This window comes from Tinamus guttatus, unplaced genomic scaffold (genome assembly GCF_059628265.1).
Source record: "Tinamus guttatus ecotype Peru unplaced genomic scaffold, ASM5962826v1 Tinamus_guttatus_pri_ptg000254l, whole genome shotgun sequence".
In the NCBI taxonomy this organism is placed as follows: domain Eukaryota; kingdom Metazoa; phylum Chordata; class Aves; order Tinamiformes; family Tinamidae; genus Tinamus; species Tinamus guttatus.
Window position 1 is genome coordinate 622,114 of NW_028288788.1, and position 23,249 is coordinate 645,362.

At 56.1% G+C, this 23,249-nt stretch overlaps 3 protein-coding genes across 4 annotated transcripts; all 3 read right to left on the minus strand.

Annotated features, from left to right (window-relative positions):
• Positions 1–510: 510 nt before the first annotated feature.
• Positions 511–14,637, minus strand: BSG (basigin (Ok blood group)). Of its 2 annotated transcripts, XM_088526753.1 has the most exons (9): positions 14,556–14,637; positions 8,516–8,863; positions 6,792–6,948; positions 5,007–5,095; positions 4,447–4,574; positions 3,979–4,252; positions 1,452–1,476; positions 1,049–1,119; positions 511–590 (listed from the first exon to the last, which is right to left on the minus strand). In XM_088526753.1, exons 1-8 carry the CDS (start codon positions 14,635–14,637, stop codon positions 1,062–1,064), a joined length of 1,161 nt encoding a protein of 386 aa, XP_088382879.1. In that variant the 3' UTR covers positions 511–590; positions 1,049–1,061. The 2 variants fall into 2 exon arrangements, with proteins under 2 accessions (XP_088382879.1, XP_088382880.1); XM_088526754.1 differs by lacking the exon at positions 8,516–8,863.
• A 1,959-nt stretch (positions 14,638–16,596) lies between these two features.
• On the minus strand, positions 16,597–20,423 carry CDC34 (cell division cycle 34, ubiquitin conjugating enzyme). The gene is made up of 5 exons (XM_088526758.1): positions 20,236–20,423; positions 18,340–18,426; positions 17,887–17,984; positions 17,362–17,496; positions 16,597–16,859 (listed from the first exon to the last, which is right to left on the minus strand). Exons 1-5 carry the CDS (start codon positions 20,410–20,412, stop codon positions 16,649–16,651), a joined length of 708 nt encoding a protein of 235 aa, XP_088382884.1. The 5' UTR covers positions 20,413–20,423; the 3' UTR covers positions 16,597–16,648.
• Positions 20,424–21,779: 1,356 nt separating this feature from the next.
• TPGS1 (tubulin polyglutamylase complex subunit 1) lies at positions 21,780–22,815 on the minus strand. The gene is made up of 2 exons (XM_088526814.1): positions 22,484–22,815; positions 21,780–22,309 (listed from the first exon to the last, which is right to left on the minus strand). Exons 1-2 carry the CDS (start codon positions 22,813–22,815, stop codon positions 21,781–21,783), a joined length of 861 nt encoding a protein of 286 aa, XP_088382940.1. The 3' UTR covers position 21,780.
• Between the last annotated feature and the right edge of the window lie 434 nt (positions 22,816–23,249).

Genomic DNA, 23,249 nt, shown 5'->3' on the forward strand with positions numbered 1-23,249 from the left:
TGGTGATGCACTGGGAAGGACGGGTAAATTCCCTCCCTCCCATCAGGTCAGGTCACTTCCTAAGGTGACCAAAGCAGTTTCTTCCTGACCCATAGGAAGCAGGACAACTGATTTATTGGGAACACAGGTCACAGCACCCACTCCCCAAAACAGCACAGAGCAGCTGGGCACAGCTCACTTCATGCCCAGTGTCAGCTCCTTGTACGGCCTCTTAAAAGCTGAGGTGGGACAAGGAGGGTGTTTCAAGATGCCCTGCTGAAAATACCCTGTTCCTCCCATGGGTAAAAGCAACAGAAGCAGGTTTTGCTCCCACCCATCCCCTCTATAAAAACATAAAGAAACCAAGGACAGAGACAGCCAGTGACCAAGACTACCAGCAACAGGGGATTTACATTTACAGGTAGAAAAACCCTCCCACAACTCTTTTTTTTAAAAAAAGTGTATTTTAGATTCTACAACTTAGAGTTTCTTTATAAAGTAAAATAACTGAATTGCAAGGATGCACTAGGATATTCATGGTACTATTTTACCAAAAAAAAAGAAACATAGAAGAAAAAAATGTCCAGACCACTTCTTCAGCTACACATCACCTGGCATGGGAGAAAGAAAAGCAGATTAGAGCCCATCCCTGCAGCAAGGCCACACTGCAGGAGGGGTGACAAGGACAGAGGCTGCCCTGGGTCCTGGGAGGCAGCCCAGACCCTCCTGTGCTTTGGAGCTCACAGAGGGCAGCTGCTTTCTTCTCAGACTCCCCTTGGCTGGACAGAGGCCACGCGGATGGGCCCCTCGTGCCGGAGCTGCAGCAGTTTCCTGCAGATCCCTCCTGGCCTGTGCAGGAGCTTTAAGGGCTGCACGTTTGCCTCCCTCCCCCGGATACTACGGTAGGACCTGGGCCAGGAGAGCCTGGGTCTGCATGGATGTAACCTTGGGACCTTCCTGCTCCCCCAGAGACCAGGGGGCCTCTGAGCAGTTGGTAGGACCTCCAGCTGGATGGTCACCTTCAGGCCACTGTTCCCAGCAAAACCTCCACCCCACACGGTGCACTCACCTGGCCCCTGCTCTTAGTTAGCGTTTCTCTGGCGGACATTCTTGTCCTTGTGGTTCGTGGCATTACTTTTCCTGGAAAAGGAAAAGGGTCAGTGAGAAGTAGAAAAAGATAGCACAAAAGCCCACCCTGACCACTACAGGTACCAATCAATGCTCAAGATATGCCAAAATAAAATAGCTGTCAGAATAAAAATGACAGTTTTGGAGACCTTTTTTCTACCATTGCCAATTTTCTGTCATGGATATGCAGGCCACATTAAATGTACTATGCAGAAGGAAAAAAAGTCTCCCAGGAAGCTAGTGAGGTATCTCAGCACCAGCTAGCTTTTGCATTTGGAACAGATTCCCTGGGGAATATGATCTACTGGTACAAATCTGGCTCAGTAGGAAAATGAGGGACTTACAGTGGTGCAGAACCTCCATCATCATCTTCATGTTCAGGACAGCCCAGAAAGAAGAGAAAAACAGCGTCAGGGAGGAATATGTACACAGTAAATTACTTGTCACCTCTTTAAATTCCCCAAGGACTGGGATTCCACAGGAATTACTGGATACTAGTGCCCAGGCAGGACTGGAACCTGAAGGGCTCCCACCCCACAGAGCTTCCATTTCACTGGGACCTGGATAGCAGGGGGCTATTTAACAAAACACCATCATCCCCTTCATGATTAGTAAGCTGCTTCTCATCTGAGCAGAGGCAGGACATGAGCTTAGACATAAGCTCCTGTTATGCAGCTGCTTCTGTTGGCACAGAGTTAAGTTTGGCTCACAGGATAACCAAGTCTTTACCCCTGCTCAGCAGAGATCAGGTCTTGCACTTCATTAATCCCGAGGCACTTGAAGCCACCCCCGGAGGCTGCATCCTCAGGGAGTCAGCCAGTCCACACAACAGGACTTAACTGCAGCAGAGCCTCAGGTCCATGCAGTGAGACAGCACAGCTGCCCCTGGAAACAGCCCTTGCTCTCAGCCCTATGAATTCAGATGCCCCCAGACCCAAACACACAAGCTAGCAGCAAGTCAAGAGGAATCCAGAGAGGATGCTTCAAGAATGAGGCTTAAGTATCAGCAGAACTAAGCCCTCCTGCTCCACGCACTTCACCAAATCAAAGGACACACTGCACACCACATTCTCACTACACTGAAAAGCACAGAGAAGAGCAGCTCTGCCAACATTTGCCAGGTAGTGCAGCCTTTCACCAGCTCCTTGCAGCCTGCCACCTTCCACAGCCCAGGCTTTCCCTCCAACAGAGCTAAGTGGGGAGCTCCAAGCTCTAAGCACTGGCACTGCCTTGAGCACTGAGCTGCATGCAGCTGGTGAGAGGACAACGCAGGACATGGCTGAGACCATCTACTTACCATGAAGGTAGCGTGCAGCAGCAGAGAAGGGAAGAACGGAAAGATAACAGCAGCAAGGATATCATACCAGTACACACTAGACACCCACAAACCAGGGGACAGAAAGTGGCCAGATCACAGTATCCCTTGAGGAGCACCACTGATCTGAGCTGGCTCAGCACTGGTTTCCTGCTACCTCCCCTCAAGAGGAGCAAAGCCACAAAGAGTTTGGAGGAAGGAGAATCAAAGCAGTAAAGTGATGTGTAAAGCTGTATATGCTTGTAGAGCAGCTATCCTCATACACAGGCACCTGAAAATAGGAGCTTAGGAAGTCTGGTCTCACAGCAATCCAAGGGGTCTCGGGAATTTCAGTATAACCTGCCCTGTCTTCAGCTGTCAGAGCTCTCACTACAGCTCCTGGCAGATCAGCACTTGACTAGACCTTAACAGTGCAGATATCAAAACAGATCTCTCACTCCGGCTCTTGTTTTTTTTTCTTTAAAAAAAGATAAAACATTCTTAAGCCAGAAGACATCCATCCAGCAAGAGTGTCAGAGGACAAAGCACTTCTTTGAGGTTGCATTTAGTGGTATTTCCCAAACCGTGTAGTCTGGGGAGGGATATTTAGTCCCTCACTTCCCTTGACTCACTACCCTCAACTTACCTGCTGTGCCATTCCCTAGGAAGACTAAAGGGACTGACCCAAGGAGCAGGAAGGAGGTCAGTCATCTGCACTTCATTGTTAACTGGATCAGATAAGGGAGCAGCTGCTGGGCTAACACAATGGAGATTCTAGCTGATAGGGAAAGGGAGGAGCCCCAGAACAAAGAATAGCACTAGGCTTTGAAGGAGACCCTGAGAGCCTTTGAATCCCAAAACAACTCAAAGGTGAACTGAAATTAAGATAAACGTGGGTTTACAGAGCCAGCAACATGGTCCCTGGGTCTACAGTACAGCACTTTGCAAAAGTGTAAGGGAAATAGTAAAACAGAGCAGGCACTGAACCTTACCCCCCTCCTGACCCAAAGCATTGCTTGAAGCTCCACTTCCACTCACAGCCCTGCTGGGGCTGGAAGGGAACTCTGGAGATGCCCTGGTCAAACCCCAGTGCTCAGTCAGGGTCAGCTACTGCAGGCTGCTTAGGTCCATGCCCAGCTGGGTTGGAATAGCTCCCAGGACCGACTCCACTGCTTTTCTGGGCAACCTGTTCCAGCAGCCACCACACTACAGTGAAAGTGTTACAAATCTTGCAGTGAAAAGGTGTTTTCTTATGTTCAGAAAGAATTTCCTCTTTTGGTTTGTGTCTATGGCCTCTTATCCTGCCACCTGGCACCCCTGAGAGCAGCTCTGTCTGCTTCGCACCCTGCCAGCAGGTATTTATAAATGTTGATAAGACAGATCCCCACAGAAGTAAACAGGACATGCATTTTCTTTAGCTTGGTAAAAACCACCATGATTGTATTGGAAGCAGGCTGATAAACAGCCCTCATTCAAGTGTAAGGCCCATCCTACAAAAGGAACTCAATGAGAACATTTTGTCTCTATTTTAGAAGTTGCTCAGTCTCCCTGGAAAGATTTAATCAAGTGCTTCTTACCATCAAGAACCTCATCTGGCTTCCTCCTCTTCTCATAGATGAAGATGATTGTGACAAGAACCAGGACTTCTGCAACAATCCCCAAGAAGGGCCAGAGCGCGGCCAGACGGCTGCGCACGCGCAGGTTCACTACAGCCCCTCCAAAGCCAAAGGCATTGGTGGCATTGCAGTGGTAGTCACCCGTATCCTCCTCTATGTTCAGTTTAAGAATGCGTAACTCTGTCTTGTTGTCACCAGACTTGATAATGTATCGACCAGACCCATTGATGATCGGCTGGAAAGAGACAGAACCAAAGAAACAGCTCTCAGGGCAATGTGACACATGTGGTTCCACTACTACAGAGCTCCTCCTTGCCGAGGCGTTGAGAAGGCTGCTCTGAAATAGCTTATTGCAAGGGAATGTGTCCCCCACCTTTGCCAGGAGGCAGGGTAGGCAGAAGGGAAGGGAGATGATGCTCCAGCACTTACCTCTCGATCATTTTTGTACCAGGTCCAAGCAGCAACGGGAGGGAAAGAGGGACTCTTGCAGGTCAGCACTCCTGTGTCCCCCTCATTCCCATGCTCAGACTTCTTGTACGCAACCACTTGGGGTGCAACTGTAGCAAGAAGGGAAAAAAGGCACTTCAGTATCAATCAGCTAAGATTCAAACTGCCCACAGTCTACCTAGCTAGTGCCAAAGGACTTTGCTTCAGTTTGAGAACTGCATTATAGGTCTTATTTCTCTCACTGGTCCAAACTTCAGCATTTTGAGAGAAAGCATGTCAAGCTGCTTTGAAAGGGTCAGACGGATTTGGCCAGCAGGTATTATCCCTCTCCTATGTCTTGTGGGCACGTGCCCACAGCAGACTGACTTACTGCAAGGTCTAAGACTTAATCTTGCAGAGAACTTAGGACATGATAAAAACTGAGATCTCTCAGAGAGCATCTATAACTAAGCAAGTGCAAAAAGTATCAAAGCAAAGTACACAGGAAACTTCAGCTTCCCTTCTCCCCACCATCAGCCCCAGAAGGAAACATATGAGGTTACCTGATATATTCACTTGTCCTTTAACTACTGGGCTTGTTTTGTAGACACAGTCGTACACTCCAGAGTGCTCTTCCATCTTCCCTTCAATTCTACCAAGAAAAAACAGATCAGCAGATAAGCCATGTGGCATAACTGACTGTTGTCCACAAAGCAGACACTGAATTCCAGACCCAGGCAAAGTAGCAGGCATGCATAAATATTTAAAAAGCAATCTCATCTGCAGGAATCTCGCCCCCTCCAGCTCCAATATTTATGCAGCACCATGCATCTACTACAACTCTATTCTTTGCCTCTCTCCCTGCACATTAAGGGAGACAGAAGAGGGTTTCATACACACTTGAGTGACATAAGTCTGTCATTTCAGTGACTGTTTAGACCACTTGATCTTCAGTTCTGAAGCCAGGAGACCAGTAGCATTTTACTCCCTGCCCAAACCACTCTTCAGGGTGTCTATAAAGTGGAAAAATTAAGACCTCACCACTAGCTAAAATAGAAGCAGAAATCCAGGAGCAAGAGCACAATCCTGTTCCCTCACCAGACATATTCCCACATGTAGCACTCCAGAAGCTGTAATTCCATGTCCTCCCCTCTTTTACACAGGCCTGCTAAAAACGACCTTGCAGAGCAAAGCTGCAGGTTCAGAAGTGCAGCAGAGCGTTCCAGTTTGCACAACACAGGACACAGCCACTGCCCTCACATAAAACATGAGCCTGCAGTTGCAGACAGGCAAAGAGCTTAGGATAACAAATTCAGTAAAGGGAAGCAGAGATAGGAGTTATTGTTCCTATGGAAGAAAGTCCACTGGAACACACAGCAATATAATGACAAAAAAAAACAGGCTGGATTTCTATATTGATCTAAGCACAGCAAGACCTCTCTCCCATTTCCATCTTTGTAAACTTGCTGCAATAGGATTTAGTGGATTATGGTGCATTGCAACAAGCATCTCATTCTGCAGCTTAGTAATATCCACACAAGCAGGGGTAGGCACAAAGTTTTAGTTCTTTGGCTGCGCCGGGACAACAGGCTGTTTGTTAGCTCTGCTGTGCACAGAGCTTCCCACTCCCCAAAACCATTCAGCTAAGGAATTGAGGTCACACGAGGGAGGCTGGGTTATAAATACTTTAATCCTTGTTCAGCTCCCTGTTGCTATGGGGAGAGAGGCACGTCGGCACAGCCATACAAAAGGACATGATGCCTCTCCAGCTGCTGGGCCAGTGCCAGCCAGGCCTGACTGTAATCAGAATGGAAAGCTCACTGCACTGCTACAATGAGGCTGGTATTCCAGTTCCCGCTCAGCCTGGAAACAGTTTTTGACTCTAACTTGCAGGCAACGATCCGGTTTGGTCTATAGGGGCAGACCAGACGGCGGACGCGTACTCGAGGTACGGACATAAAAGCCAACTGTAGGATCACAAGCAGGCTCGTGCTATCCAGAGCAGGCAGCCCTGGCCACACTGCACCCTGTGCAAGCCACCCCCAGAGCAACTGGCCTCACATGAGGAGCACTGGCAGGAGAACACCAAATTGCAGCACTTTTCTTCCTGAGAGGACATGGCAGCATATTTACTTTCCCTTCGTCCTCCTCACAGAAGGGAAATGCTGGGCCTTGGCAAGGCTTAATCCTGCTCAACTCATGAGCTGAAGTTCCAGCTTGTATTTCCTGCAAGACTGCATTTGACAACGCTTCAGCTGAAGTTCAACTCATAAGCAACATCAGCTGTTCCTGCTAAAACACCTGCCCCTGCATACAGGGATCCTTCCCTGGCCTTGCCCAACACTTACGTGTAGCTGGTGAAGGCACTCGACTCCGTGTCCGTTTGGAGGACCTTGTCACCCCTCAGCCACTCGTGGCCCTCGATGGCAGCGGGCGGCGCAGTCATGTTGCAGGACAGGATCAGCTTGCCAGAACCAACGCTCACCAGAGCTACAATGTTTGGACCTGCACGTGTAAATTCAAGTGTAATTAACATGCAGGATTCAAGAGGTCATGCACCTGCTCAAGAACTTTAAAAAACAATATGAAAATGCAGCTCCTTGTCTCCATCACTGCTTTTCACTTACCTTCTTTATCAGTTTCCTACCAGGGCTGATGACACCAGCACAAGACAAGGTTGAAAGCCAGATGTCTAGAACCTGACTGCACTTGGCAGCGAGAGGACCCTGACACTGTCACCATGAGCAGGGTCACTGCCACCCACTCTGCACAGCTTTGAGCCTCCTGCGCTCTGCAACGGGCACAGCTCAAACTCCAGTTGAGCTACGTGCTGTGAGAGATGGAGAAGGTCACTCTGAAGGGCAGTTGCATGAGGCCAGCCCTCCACTTTAGCACTCACCAAATCCAGAATTTGAGCAGATTCAAACATCTCCAGGTAACATGATTGAGGACAGCAATCAAGACACTTTGTCAGAGCAAAACCAATATGGCATGCAAGCAATATGCAGACCACCTGATGCAGCCCCAAGATTTGTAGCTGTATTTATTCCAGTGAGAACCTGTGCAACCATGATTCCTAAAGGTCCTGGATCTCCATGTGCCAGGAAGCAGTCAATTATGCAACATAAGATGACTCAAACATTTCTACTTATAGGAGGTACATCCAATAAACTAGCTGCCATCAGTAGAGCCATTATACAGCCCTAGTTGACTCTTTAGGTCTCCTACCCTCCCATCCATTCCCATTTTCTTGGAAGGAACAATTTTTGCAGAGGGCTAAGAGATATTTTGTTTCCCCTCCTATTCAAATTCCACTGGAAGGAAATTCCACAGGAGCTTTGCATTTCCTAGTACATTTAAGCTGAAGAGAATGTTAGTCATTTTGCTCCCTTTAACATCAGGATTCATCATAGGATCTTACTAAGATCTTAGTAGGATCCTATGATCTGTTAAATTCCCTCACCAGTCCAGGTTTCTCTTTTTTGGGGGTAAAAACAGCATCTTAGAGTTGAAAGTTGAACTCTTGAGCTAAGTAGAGGGAGTTTGGTCACTTCCACCATACAAGCAACTAAATCACACTCGGTGTCACACAGACAGGGCCACTTCAAAAATGGTTGCTTCACAAGAAACTAAAAGCAGATTTGGATCCCCACAGCTGGCATCACTAGCAAGATAGCGAGCTTAAAGCAAGACATTCACAGGAGCAGAAGTTGTACCGAGCTGCAGGGCTGGTTTATCAGTGGTGGTTAGGGCAGAGTCTACCAGCAGAATCAAGACCCTTAATTCTGCAAAACAGCACTGGGACACAGAGGGGCTGAAGCAATCTGCTCTACGGCCTCGGGCTCCGGGGAGGCTGCACGGGGCTTCGGGTGGGAGCTCACAGCCCTTTTTGGATCGAGTCACAGGTGGTGAGGGGACCACAGGAGGGAAGGAGCCTCAGTTCTACAGCCGGGGCAGGAGGGTGAGGGGAACCGTTGGGAAGTCACAGGACACAGGTGCAGGGGTGAGCATGGCAAGAGACTCAAGACATCGGTGTCCGAGCAAGTGCCAAGGCCTCGGCGTGGCCACTCACGTTCGATGACAAAAACGTTCGCCTGGGAACGGATCCACTTGACTTTGGGGCTCTTCGACAAGTGGTTGCGGTCAGGGTCGTTGCTGGCCCGGCACTCGTACATGCCCGAGTCGTCGACCGAGAGGTTTGCGATGTAGATGGTACTGGTAGAGTGCAGGTTGTAGGTGGCGTTGATTTTGACACGGTCCTGCCGTGCGCCATCCCAAAGCTGAGCATAGGTCTCATTTGGGTCGTTCCCCTCAAACCACCACTGGATCTCAGGGATAGGATTGCCAATCGCCTCGCAGTACAATTCGACGCTGTCCTGAGTCAGTCTCTTTTGAGACAGTGGTGACTTTATAAAACCAGCTATGAGTTGAAGAGGTATTAGTGCAAAGTGTTAGTGCAAAGCAAGAATTTAACCTCTACAAGGAAAAAAAATTCAGCCATTGAGACGGGACACGATTCCTCAGGGCAGTGGATTCCTCCCTCTCCCTCCCCTCGACGCTCCATACGCTCTCTCCAGCTACACATTTATCAGGACAGTTGCTGCGTCTGCAGCCATCGGTACTTTCTGCCACTCTGCTGCAAAGGCAGAGCATGCAGAACAGCCACCCTTATGTAACGTTTGCCATTACCCCAACAAAAACCCACATTACACAATTGTCACGGGACAAATGGAGTGCGCTACAGACCTCCCATCCACAGAGGACGAGGAAGCGGGTCAGCTAACAACACAAAAACACTATCTGTGTGCTGAGAAGTATGGGGTGGGAAGTGAAGAACATTGATGACGTTCCAGGTAGTTTTCCAGTGGAAGTTTGATAATGCTGCAGCCACAGAATCCTGTTTCGAGCTCGAAGTTACCAGCCCTGATTGCTGCTACCTCATTACCTCGAGTTCTGCTCAGTGGTCTCTTGCCAGGAATACAGGGAACCCCTTTGCAATACTGATTTAATTCCATCACGACACTGATTATCAGCGAGTTAAGCAGTGGTCATGGAATTGCAGCACTTCTGCAAGGGCAGTGCCACAAAGGTGCTTGCAGCGGGTCAGACCAGGCATCTCTCCAGCCTGGCATCGGCTTCCATGGGCCACGGGCAAGACGAGCCTGCAGCACCACCGTCCACACTCCTCTATGGCCAAGCACTTGGCTCAGCACATCAGCATCGACAGATTTTTATTCCACACTATCATACAAACCTAGAATCGTTAAGGTTGGAAGGGACCTCTAGAGCTCATCCAGTCCAACCCCCTGCACACGCAGGGACACCTAGAGCACGTGGCACAGGGCTGCGTCCAAGGGGGTTTGAAGATCTCCAGAGAAGGAGACTCCACAACCTCTCTGGGCAGCCTGTTCCAGGGCTCTGGCACCCTCACTGTTAAAAAAAAAAATCTCCTTAAGTTCCTGTGGAGCTTTTGATGCTTCAGTTTGTGGCCGTTTCCTCTAGCTCTGTTGGTGGCCACCAGTGAAAAGAGGCCGGCCCCATCCTCCTCACTGCCTCCCTTGAGGTACTTCTAGACACTGCTCAGGTCCCCTCTCAGCCTTCTCTTCTCCAGCTGAACAGGCCCAGCTCCCTCAGCCTCTCCTCATAGGGCAGATGTTCCAGGCCCCTGATCATCCTTGCAAAATGATCCTAAAAATGAAGCTGCAGAAACTGGCATGGAGGATCCTTCCCTGCCTGCCAGGAAAATGAGCCTTCCTCAACTTGCCTAAGTGTCTCTTTTACACCCCGCCAAGGCCAAGGTATCTATTTGCCAGCTCTGCTTGGAGAAGAGGCATTATCCAGTCTCCAACGCCCTCACACAATTCCAAGACGTTCTGTATTCTGAGATGGAGCCCCATGTGCCTGCCAAAGCACCCCCTGTGCTTTGCGGTCACGGGGTGGCAGCTCGGCCCAGCGCAGGCCTCACTGCTGGAGCGGCTGCAAACGGCAGCACCAAGAGGGCAGCTCAAGGCCTTGCTTACCTTCAACAACAGAAGAATATTTCACCGTATGGATCTCTAAATGCTTACAGACAATATACTAGGAACCCATTCCATTGTTCCAGCATCCTTCTGAGCCAGGAAGGAAAAGCTAACTAGATGTTTCAGGATAGCTGGGGCTGGAATGGCCCTCTGGAGACGGGCTGCAGCCCAACGCCGGCCTCCCCGCTCCGGCACTCCAGGTTGGAACATTTTGCGCATACGGATTTCGCTCTGCAGAGCCCTCACTCCCAATGCACCTGCATAGGAGGGGATGACGGTCCCTCCTTGAGCTTTACATGCCCAAAGTCATTAGTTCCTCCTTTGGGACGGGCCAGCGCCTGGCGCTCGCCCCATCGCTCCGCGGCGGCGAGATGACGTGGGGCGCCGCCAACCTGCCTCATGTGCCCGGCGTCACCGCACTGCAAGACACGTTCTCCTTCGCTCACGTGCCTGCTTAGTCATCCTGCTCGCTAAGAGGCAAGCCAGACGCTTTAAATATTCAAGACAACTGCAATTTCTGAGAGCACTTTGCAGTCTTCAGGACATCGCAAGCCAGGTTAAGAAATTCATAATATTCATTGCAATACAAGCAGCAAAGTTACACTTTCTGCATCCCGGGCAAGTCAAACTTTGCAAAGCTAAATTAACGATAAACAGATTTAAAAACCACAAGGAGCTGCAGGCTGAAACAACAGCGTTTTTCAAATCGCTCCTGCGCTCAGAGTCCAGAGGGTTCAACTTTGGAAAACAGGCAGTTCAAAGGTAAATCCCTAAGGCAGCAGGCTGCAGAAAGCAGCTCTGCCAAACACTTTTAGGCCACTAGCCAGGGGCAGCGTTATCATCTATGAGCAGCAGCTCCCAGATGTCACGATTCAGACAATCTTGCAAGACACATGGGCCAAGCAGAGGCCCCAGGAGGGTGTATTTAAAAAAAAAAAAAAAAAAAGTGGGGAGCTGGAGGGAAATCTCTAGCATTTCAGGAAAAGGCATCATATTTGAGTCAAGGTTACTTACGTGACTCTGTTTCAGTAAGATTCAAGCAGAACTTGTTAATTTTGCAACACCTACTTCCTGCACACTGATTTCAGCCTGCATTACTCACACTAACAGCAGAGCCAACAAGTACCGACCGTACCAAGAGCCATTCCAGGGAATTAATTTATTACTAAGTTCCAAAGAAAGCCTGTAATTATACAGGGACCCTGCACACACATACCATGCCATACAAGCAGGAGAGGAGTTGGGGGGATCTCTTCCTTTTCTGAAGGCCCCCAAATCACTAGGGCTTCCAAAAGAAATACAGGAGCATTCATAACTGCAACTGTCTCATGAATCTTGAGTAGTTAGAAAACAAGTTAAACGGCTCACCAAGGTTAAACTCGCACATTGGTGGGGGACAAGCTGTTTGTATTGTGGTGGGCAAGTCTCCTGACAATTTTGAGTGCCAGCTTGGCTTTTAAATCACAAGCCTGTGATTAAACACTCCCAACCGCATAATTTTGAACGTTGCAGAGCTGACTGCAGTACTTGTAAAAGCCTGTCCCGTTTTAACTGCAGCCTCCTGTAAATCAGGAGCTGCTAATGGTCAAGGTTTCTTTTACAGACACAAGCCGATTATGGTACACTGACAAAACGAGATCTTTCAGAGATACTTGCTCTAACTGGAGGGCATTTCATGAGCAGCTCAGACTCAGCAGATCCACGTTACTCTCTAGGCACCCTTGAGTTCAGGTGGCAAAACCAGCAAGTATCACTCGCATTTCTCAAGGGATTAAATCCCCTCTCTGCTTTTCCAGCACAAACCAGACTGAGCAGCCAATCCTGGACACTGGAGGCTCAGGAAAACATCTGAGGAGCTCTGGGACAAGCCACTCTGGCCAGCACGAGCCCACTGGGATCAGAGGCACTTGGACTCGGTGCAGGGCTGTAAATGGAAGCCACTTGCAAAAGCAAGATCCTCACCCAACAGGGCTAACAGGGGCTGAACAGCTCTCCTGGGGACAGGGCAGCTTTCGATCAAACTGCAGCAGCACAGAGAGCCACGAGCAGATAACGCCCCCGAGTCACCTTCAAACCAAAAACAGCCTCCCAGGGCCGAGGGAGGAGCCCGGCGAGCGCAAACAGATCCGGGAGCCGCTAAACCTGGCAGAACCGGCGGCTCCCGCGGGGCACGCGCTCCTCCGCGGCCTGACCTTTGTTCCACAGCTCGGGAAGGGGACACACGAGGCTCTGACGCTTATTGCCATTTCCACTAATAGCCAGTACGCTCCCCCTTGAGTCTCAAGTAACCAGCAATCGACAGATAACCAAGCAAAAGGCTCGCAGCCCCTTCAGGAAGCCTTTGGGATACTTTGTTCTCATGATCCGAGCGCGCGGGCTGGGCACGGACCTCCCTGCGGACGCGGATCTCGGCCTCCCCCTGCACCGCAGCGCGGGGCGTCCCCCGGAGCCGCTCTCCAAGCAGGGACCAGCAGCCGGGGGGGATGGAGAAAGCTCCACCATCCCCTACTGCGTTTACATAAGCAGAATTGGAGCATTGCTGCACGCTAGACAGCCGCAGGACTCGAGAGAGCAGCACAGCTCCATTAACAACAAGGCTCAGGCAAAAGGCCCCTCAACAGGCACCGCAGAGGACCGAGAGTCTCCCTGTGTTCCCAGGGGAAGCCAGGAGAGCAGTAGGCAGCTCCATGAACAACCAAGATGTCTTTTTTATTCAGACATTTCCCAAAATTAACACTGGTATTAGCAAATCACTGCTAATGACCCATCTTGGCACTCCACATCCAAAGCGCTGGAGCCCAGTTAGGCCAGCATGAAAGCAGGGATGTGGCTGGAGAGCAGAGGACCCCAGGACAGAACGGATTGACCTGCGGAAAAACTCCCATTTCCGTGGCTTTCCAGACCAAGAATAGGCTTTTCCAGATGCCTCCCTGTGTTATACATTAAACACTGGAAGTGAACAAGACAAACAGGAGAGTCGCTGTCCAGATTAAGCCAACCCCAACTGCAAGGCAAGTTTGCAGCCGGTCTCCCATCCGGAACAGGCCACTATAACACCCAGACACCAGCAAATACAATTAAGGGAATTAACCAGGAACACCAGCCCCCCAGGTGTCCTTCCAGCCAAATTTCCTAAAAACAGGATCTTGTATGCTGCCCTAATGGGCTACATTCTTCACTTGATTCACTTAGAGGAAAATGCACAGTATGGGGAAGAAATAGAAAGCCAAGCATTACATAAAAGCAAGAGCAGTAAATACACAGGCAGGGAGTAATCAAAGCCTCAGCAGGGCAAGTGCTCCGCTCCGGATTCCCTTCCCGGCCCTCAACGTGATCCGTGCGCGTGTCCCGGAGGAGCCGCTCGCGGGAGCGGCCGGGGGCTCCGGTGGAGGATGCGCTGCCCGGGGAAGCGCGGGCGGCAACGCTCCAGCGCAGCGGGGAGCCCGGATCCGGTGCTACCCTTGGAGCTTTCCAGGCCCTTCCCAGTGCAGCCCGCGGACCCCAGCTCCGCCGCCATCGGACGCTGGAGGCCGCCGAGGGACTGATAACCGGCCGGGACATGGCGGGGAGCAGCTCGCGCCTAAAACCCCGCCGGGCCCAAAGGCAGCGCCGGCGGCGGGTCCAGCCCGGGCCGGGCCGCTGCCCCGGGGCGGGAGGAGTGGAGCCCGTGCCGGGCACCGCGGCTCTGCCCGGGGCCCAACGGGAGGTGCCGGCGGCTCCCGCAGGCCGCGCCCGCCGCCGCGCGGGGATTACGGGCTCGGAGCGGCCCGCGGCCCTGAACCGAGCGCCTCCCCGGGCCCAGCGCTCTCCCGAACCAGGCGCTGCCGCCCCGGGCCCGGAGCTCCCGCGGGGAGGCCGAGCCCTCCTCGCCCGCCCCAGCAGCACGTGCCGCTGCGGCGCCGCCGCCCCCCGCGGCCTCCCGGACCCCGTGCACGGCACCGCGTGGCTCAGAGCTACCGCAGCCGTCCCCCTTCCCCTCCCGGGCCCAGCTGGAGCTCTCGCCGCGCCCCGGGCCGGGCCCGGCCCGCCAACCCGCCCCAGTGCGGTCCGGCCTCTCGCCCCGGTCCCGGTCCCCGCCCGGCGGGCCCGTACTTGTGGCCGCGGCGCCGGCGAGAAGGCCGCTGAGGACGAGGAGGGCCAGGAGCCCGCGCGGCGCTGCCGCTGCCGCCGCCATCGCTGCCGCCACCCGCGCGGGACCGCGCGCCGCCCCTATAAGCCCCGCGCCGGGTCACGGAGGCGGGGCGGAGCCCCGGCGAAGGCCACGCCCTCTGTCCCCGCTGCCGCCAATCGCGCCGCCGTTTCGGCGCACGGACCCGCCCACGCGAGCCGGTTCGACCAATCAGAGAGGAGCGCTGGCCGAGCGAGGCGCCTCCCCTCTCTCGCCTCCCCTGCGGCGCGAGCCGGTTCGGGCCGGTCCCGCCGAGGCCACACCCACTCCGCGCGGCTACAGCCAATGGGAAGGGCGCGCCAGGCACCTCCCGCCCCTCTTGCGGGTAGCCGAGGACGGCGCGCGGGAGGGGACAAGGCGCCACGGGGCGCGGGCGGCGGGGGCTGCGCGGGGCCTCGCGGGGTGGGAGCCGCGTGGCGCCGCCGTGAGCGGGAGCGCAGCGAGGGCCGAGCGCGCCCGACGCCGCCGCCCGGTCGGCGGGGAAACGACCGGGCGGGGGCCGCGCGGGAGGGCAGGAAGGGGCCGCACAAAGGCGCCCGCGAGGCGCATCCTGCCCCCCCGCTGCTCCCGCCGCCCCGCGAGCGCTCCGGGAAGGGGCGGGCGGCCGGGAGGGGGGGGGGCTCCGGGAAGGAGCCGGCGGGAGGAGGCCTCCGGGAAGGGCCGGCCCGGCCCGCGCTGCGCCAGGCGCCGCCGCATGGACCCCAGGACAGCGTCGGGCACGGGGCCCCGGCCACCCTCGGGGCCGTTAATCCCCTCGGCCGCCTCGCGTGGCTGCCAGGCCCGGGCCGCACGTGCTCCCCGCAGCACCGGGCAGGGCCCGTTTGCTCATAACGGGCCGAGGAGCAGCGCAGCGGGCTGGGGCCCGCGGGCGGACCCGCTTGAGCGGCTTGTTCGGGCGCTGGCCCGGAGGAGGGAGCCCAGCACGTCCCGGCCTGCAGGGATCACGGGCAGCCACAAGGCCCCGGGCAGGCAGCCCCGCTGCTCAGGAGGCACCGGGTGCTGCCCGGGCAGGTCCTGCTACATGCGGAGGTGCCAGTGCTGCACATCCCCCCCTCCCCGAGGCACCGTTCAGAGCCCCATGAGGAAAGGGCAGGAAGGGGCTTTGCCAGGAACTCTTCAGGGCTCCTGTCCCAAGATAGACTCCCCCATCCCATCCCACCGCCCCCCAGGGAGTCCCGGGCTGCATCCCGAGGAGGAGCCGCTTTCCCCAGGAAAAGGCTGAGTCTCGGCCACCCACACAACACCGTTGTTCCCTGAAAGTACTTTATTAAATAGCATCCAAAAAACAGAAGCAGAAGGATCCAGAACTACCCACCCCTCCCAGCTAGTTAAAAACTACAAAAGGCCCCTTTCCACATGCCAGCGCCTGCTCCCTGGGCATCCTGCCCGCACGCTCCCGCTGCCTGGCCCTGCCACCAATGCTCCGGACAGCTCCCCGGGGGAGCAGGACGGTCCCCCGCGGGACTGGGCCGAGCGGCACCGACTGCTGCTTCTAGCGGCCGCGATACCGACAGCCCGGCCCAGCCCCGGGAGCACCGGAGCCCTGGGGAGCAGGCGGGAGGCCTCGCTCACCCCGGCGGGACCGCTCCCACGGGCGCAGAACGTGGCGCGGAAGTTCACGCTCTTCCCACGGAGGTGACAATTCACACAGGGCCCTTCCCTGCGAGCCCAAGCAAAGGGCAGCCAGCACCAGCTTCTCCTGACATTCCTCAATCCAGTCAGGGCTGCCATCTCACAGGTACTGTGGATTTGGGAATGCCTCAGTGCGACTTTCCCTTGCCCCCACCCACACTCGGAAAGTTTATAAAATAGGGTTTGGGTGTTTTTTTTTTTTTCCTTTTTGTTTTTCCTTTTTTTTTTCCTCAAAGACAGTGGTGCACTTTACAACAGCAGAACAGTCTCCCTGCGAGGTAGAGAGTTAATTTCAGAGCTGACAGATCCTAAGTTCAAACCAGTTTGTCCTAGTTGAGGTAAAATTCAGTAGTTTATAATAAGTTTTGCAACTGCCAGAAGGCCATCAAGATTCCTCATTGCCAGAGTCATCCTCATCACCATAGCAACTGTCAGCTTCCTCCTCCATCTCATCATCTTCATAATAGTCATCGTAGAAGAGGTCTGAGCCTTCATCCGGGGCTGGAGTCTTGGTCTTCACGCAGTACTCGGCCAGCGTGGTGGGGACCTTCACGCCGTCCCGCTCGGCGTCCACCTTTGTTCCCAGGACTTGCTTCCTGCAGGGAGGAAACGGAGGGGCTCTGCGGGGGGTCGTCCTGGTCACTCCGTGCAGCTCTCGCCACGAAGCCGGGGCCGGCCAGCCAGGAGCTCCAAGCCTCCAAGCCAGTCCCTGACAGCGCTGGCAAGTTGGCCGCGTACCCAGATCCCCAGCGCTGGGGTGGAGAAGAGCCAGGGCTTTGCCTGACACCAGAGCCAGGTGCGTAACCCAGCCAAGCTTCTCCTGAAAAGCCCTGCTCAGAGCCAGGATCCTTCCTCCTAGCAGCCAGGTGGGAGCAAACATGGCAGATATGCCCTCGAGATCCTGACACCTGCCATGTCTCCCAAGACCGCAGCGTAATTACAAGTCTTCTCAGCACTGTGGTGTTGCTGTTCCTTACAGCAAGGAACAGGGAAATCTTCAGAATGACTGTGATGCTCTTTGCCCTCCGCTCTGACAAATATCCCCTCCCCTTGGATAAGCACCAGCTCGGCTGAGCCTGGGCTCAGCTCCCTACGCACCTGATGATGTCCGTGTACTCCCGATCCTTCCCTTTGCTTTCCTTCCACTTGCGGTACATCACCGAAGCATCCACGTTGGCCGGAGAAAACGTGTTGGGCTCATTCAGCAACGAGATCACGCTCAGAAGGATGGTCCTGGCAAACAAACACAGGCGGATGAGCACCAGGGCTGGTCAGTACCTGCCCGTGCCGCAGCAAGGCCGCGGTGCCGCTGCAACCCGCGGCTCGTGGTGCAGCTTGATGCTGGCCCGCCCGCGAGGACGTGTTTTGCAGGGCAGGTCCCCCCGCGCACGGCAGCCGCTCAGCTCGCTCGTGCTCCTGTGCAGCTTTAGCTGCTCTTCAACAGGGCGCACAGCCTGGGGGCCAGGCCTTTCAGGAACCTAAGGACTAAGAAAAAGGCACCTCTGGCCTTTTTCCACGGGAGGCCACGGGAGTTGGAGGCATCTCCACCTCGCTCATGTTTTCCAGCGCTGCCGCGGACGAGCCCGTTGCGGCGCCGCAGCTCCGTGCCGGCCCCGTCCTTACCGCACGTTCTGCGTGGGGTTCCACCGCTCGGACGGCAGCTCCCCGCTCTGCGGATCGTCCACGGGCGGGTGCAGGATGGAGATGCAGACGTCGCCGGTCTGCAAGCACACGCGAAACGGGCTCCTTAGGGAGGTGGCGCGTCCCTAGTGCCAGCGCAGCACGGACATGGCCCAGATATGGACTAGCAGCCACTCGCTCGACACAACCCAACCCCACAGAGACCAGCGAGCAGCTCTCCAGGGCCTTGCAAGTCACCCGCTCACTCCATACGGCTCTTGGCTTAAGCTCAGTCCCCACAGTGGCCAGCGGGACAGTCCCCAAGCCTGGGAGGTCTGAGCAGCTCAGGAAAGGCACAGGCCAGCAGAGAAGACAGGCTGTGGTGGCTGCACTTCTGATAAAGATAAATTAAATAGAGGTGTCCCTCCCCATCGCCCCAGAATCTCCCAGACCTACCTCATAGATATTGGGGTGCCACATTTTGGTTAAGAACCTAAAAGCAGGAGGAGAATAGGGGTAATCGATGGGGAAGCGGAGACGAGCCTGCCAAGAAACCAGAGAGGAGATAATGTGAGCTGGGAAAGAAGGGAAGGAGGCCCCGGAGCTCCCGGCACCGCCAGGGCAGAGAAACCTCTGCCAAGCCCAGCTGTATCACAGCACGGATGGAGCCCTGGTGCCTGCACAGGAGGGAGCTTTTCCTGTGCTGTTTGTGCAGCAAGAAGGGTGCAGCCACCCCCAAATATCCGTGTATTTACAATCATCGAGGCACCTTTTCCTCTTTTGCAGCCTGGAGACAAGGAGGAAGCAGGACAAGGGCAGGAGCAGGGCACAGGCAGCCAGAGCCGCTGGCTTCTCTCAGAGCCAAAGCCTCAACCCCTGGAAGGGGGTTCCACAGCCCAGAGTGGCACCCTGGGCACCACTCGGGCACGCAGAGCTCAGCACCGCTCCTCGGCAAACAAACACGCACTCCGGGCTACTCCCCGGATGTTTTTCTCGCCTAAGCCCTTCAGAAACAAATTCCAGCTCTGTTAGCAGTTTCCTTTCCTCCTCGTTTTGCAATTTAGCACCTCCACACGGCCGACACAGAGGGAGCCAGCGCGGAAGTTGATCTCGCAACACTCGGCCTCCTCGTCCGATCGTCCAAAACAAGCCCGCGGGTCTCTGCCCGGCTGTGCACCGGCACCGAAACACTGCAGTGACGCAAGAGCCTCGTGTTTATAGGAAGGTACGTGGGATTCGAGGGCCGAAACCAAGCCACACACCAGAACAAAACCAAACAGGCGGTAGTGCAAAGCCAGAAGCCTCTGAGGACAAAAGATTGTTCCCTCTTTTCGCTGTAAGGGATGAGACTACAGACAGCTCGTCAGAGGAAATGCTCTTTACCATTTGTCAGAGCTTAAATGGAGAAAAAAACGCAAGCAACTCTTCAGCTCTGTGATTAACAAACATTGATGAATCTCTAAAAATAGTTGGTCACCACTGAAAAACATGTCAAAACTGGCCACACTGCATAGTTTGGATGCTAAAAATAGATCCCATGCCCAAATAAACACTACGCAGCAACCCATGCCTCGAGCTCCAGCAAACACAACAGACCCGCAATGGGGTTTCCTTGTGCACGGACCACAACGGGGGAAAGACGAAGGCCGAGGAGGCCCAAGCACCATTGCGGGGGCTGCTCTTCCAGCCCACCCGATGGCGCGGTCAGAGATGGCTTCCCCCCCAGTGCAGCGCTACCTGCGGTCGGTGTCGGGGCCTTCCGGTGTTCGCAGCCTCCGGAAGCCTCGTTCCAAGAGGTCGAGGGCCCCTCAAACACCCCTCAGGCTCCGCTGCTCCCCCGGGCCCCACACGGGCCGGTTGGCGACAGCCGAGGCCGCCGCGCTCGCGGCTCCCGCAGCTCGGCCGGGCCCCCAGGACGAAGCTCCGGAGGCCCCGGCAGGATACGGAGCCGCCAGCGCTCAGGGATCGGCGCGGCAGCAGCGGGACGCGGCTCCAACCCCGCGGCCCCGATCCCGAGCCTCCACCGGGAGCCCCCGGCGCCGGCCCGGTGCCACCGCGGCACTCGCGGCCTCGTCCCTTTACGCGGCGCTGCCGCTCGGCCCCGCGACGCGGCCTTTGTCTGCGGCCGCTGCCGGGAACGCGGCGCCGCGAGGGGCACGGGGGGCTCCGCGCGGCCCGTCCCGCCGTTCGGTCACGTCCCGCGGCTCCTTCCCAGGCCCGAGCGGAGGCGGCGGAAACGGCGCCGCTTCAGCGGGGGAGGGGGAACCCGTCCCGGGCCGCCGCCGTGACCCGCCTGCGGCGGCCACGGAGCCGGAGCCGCCGCCGGGCAGCGCCCCGGGACCCCCCGCGCACCTTGAAGTAGCCGCCCTCGTAGTAGGTGTCGGGGGGGCCGAAGATGGCGACCTCCCAGTTGTAGAGGTCCCCCTCGTCCACCAGGCTGACCCGGAACCCCTCGACCGGCTCCTCCTGCAGCCCCTTCAGCTCCAGCAGCAGCGCCTTCTGCGAGCTGGGCACAGGCGGCCGCGCCATGGCGGCGGCGGCAGCGGAACCGGGCGGACCGGGAGACAGCGGCGGCTCCTGCGGCTCCGCGCGCCCCTCCGCTCTGCGCGCGCGCGAAGCACCACGGGAGCTGTAGTCCTCCCGCGCGGGGCGGGGCCCGCCCACCGAGGGCCGCAGGCCAATGAGCGCGCGGCTCCCGGCGCGCGGGGCGGGGACTGCGTGACGGCGGCCCACGAGGGCCTTGTTACCTCAGCGGGGGGGCGGGGCCTCCTACACTTCCCGGGGTACTCGGTAGCACCAAGCACTAAATAAATCTGCCAGTTCATAATAATAATAATAATAATAATAATAATAATAATAATAATAATAATAATAAAAACAATTTAATATAGTACAGTAAACCAATATTTGACACAGTATAAATAATCGGCATGGATAAATCCAAATAAATAATGTATAGTTAAAAAAAAATCCCCGTTTAAAAGCAAAATACCACCTCTAAAGAAATGGAGCTTGTTTTCACTCTACCTGATGCTTAAAGACCCAGATTATTATCAAATCAGTAGTACCATGCAGCTTGGCTTGAAAAAAAAAGCATTAGACAAGTTTGGGCTTTAATGTAGACTACAGAAGCCAAAGGCAATTTGTTAAGTGCAGAACAATGAAACACTAAGGAGAGTTTATCACCAATGTCAGCGTCACAGCTCAGCTACTGGCCACAAGAGAATCGACTTTTTGGCTAGCAGGCCTTTCAACGAATACTGCTTTCGAGCCAAGTATTTTTCACCTCCTAAGCAAAATGTTTTAAATGCATAACAAATAATGTCACACTTCATATCAGCCCAGTATTTACCTGCGAGTTCTCACAGCAGCGAGGTAGATAAGCATCATCCCCCATTTTATAGGCTGGGGGAAAACAAACCAAAAAGCAGAGATTAAGTTCCCTGCTGAAGCTGCACAAATATGACGCTGTCAGCACTGGAATGAAAATGGAAGATAACTGGAGTACCAGCCCCATACTCGTACCGTTTCGGTTCATTTTGGATATCTAACATTGCCCTACAGTTGATGGCCTCCTTGCAAGGCCCCAGTTAAAAGCCCAAGAAAAGTTTATTCATGCCGGTCATGAACAAAGCGGTGCTACAGCTCAGATAGGCAGACCTGGATACAGAAACACCAAGTGCTAGAGGCAACCGGTCACTGACAGCGCTCGGAACAGAGGATGAGACATGGCAATCCGCAGTCTCTCATCAAGCGGATCCTGTGGGAATGAGCGGGCGCTGACCGGCGCCTGCAGCCCCGCTGCCCAGTCCCGCTCCAGGAACCGGAGCTTCCTTGGAGTGGGCTGCTCTGCCTGAAGCACTTCAGGAGCTTGGGAGCTGCTCCCACGTGGAGACGCTAGTCGACGGGCTTGACTTTGGCGACAAACAGGGCCGCGGCTTTCCTCAGGAACTCCTCCCTGCTCATGGAGGCGCTCAGCTTGCGCTCCCGCAGCGCGCGGTCCATGGCCAGGGCCAGCCCGTCGGGGCCCAGCTTGGCGCCGGCCGCCAGGTACCGCGCGGGCAGCGGGAGGTCTCCGTCGGCCAGCGCCTCCTCCAGCGCGTGCAGCACGGCCTGGCAGAGGCGCTTGTCGGCGGGGCCGCGGCCGCCCAGCGCGTCGTAGAGCGCGCCGGCCTTGGCGGCGAACTCGCGCAGCACGGCGCAGCTGAGCACGCCGTAGCGGAACACGTCCAGGGGCACGGCCTCGTGCTCGCGGCACTGCACCTTCTGCAGCAGCGCGGCCACCGCCTCGTCGGGCGCCGGGCCCGGCCGGCACACGCGCCGCAGCAGCTCGCTGTAGAGACGTCCGTCCAGGCCGGGCCGCCGCCGCCGCCCGCCGCCGCTCAGGCACTCGTAGGCCAAGGCCACGTTGCTGCTGAACGCCGGCCTGTGCGACAATGGCCTCAGACACCTTCTCGGCCGCCCCTACCCGCCCCCGAACTACAGTTCCCGGCGTGCCCTGCGCGCCGCCGCCCGGCGCGCCGCACGAGCCGCCGCCCCGGGGCACGTCGGGAGCTGTAGTCCGCCGTAGTCCGCCGCAGCCCGCCCCGTCGCTCCGCACCTGTGCGAGTGATGAGCCAGGCGCACGTACCAGAGGGCGCGGGCCAAGCGCTGCGGCAGCCCTGGCGGCTCCGCGCCGGCCTCGCCCCCCGCGCCGCTCAGCACCAGCTTCTCAAAGTAGTCAGCCAGGAAGGCGACGGGCTCCTCGGGCCGCACTTCCAGCACCTTCAGCAGCGCCTCGCGCACCATGGCGGTGACGCCCGCCTGCAGCAGGAACTCCGCCTCGCTGCCCAACCCGCGGGCCCCCGCCGCCGCGCACCGTTTCTCGCACGTCGCCATCTTGGCTGCGGGCGACGGCGGCCTGTTCCGGCCATCTTGGCTGGGGGCCGCCATTCCAGGGCAGGAAGCTCCCGCGCCGCCATCTTGCACGCTGGCAGCCAATCCGGAGGCGAGGTGGAAAGCGAGCGCGCGGACATGCGTGTCCCGCGCAGCCAATCAGCTGCCGGGAGGAGACGTCGCCTCCGCGCTGAGGCGGGCGCCATGTTGACCGGCGCCAGCACCCGCCCCCGGCGGGCTGTCCCCTCCCGTGATCCGCCCCCGGCCCGGCCGCCATGGCCGCTGCCGGCAGCCGCCCACGCTCAGCAGCGCGTCGCCCTCCGAGCCGGCGGCCGCGAGGGGGCAGTGGAGCCCCCGCTGCTCCCGCATAGACCCCGTGCAACGAGGGGCGTGCAGGGAGCTTTGTTTTGTGTGGAGACCAAAAATAGAAAAAAACACCCCAAAACCTTTATTAAACGAGACCCGCCCATACCAGAGTCCCAGGGCAAGCG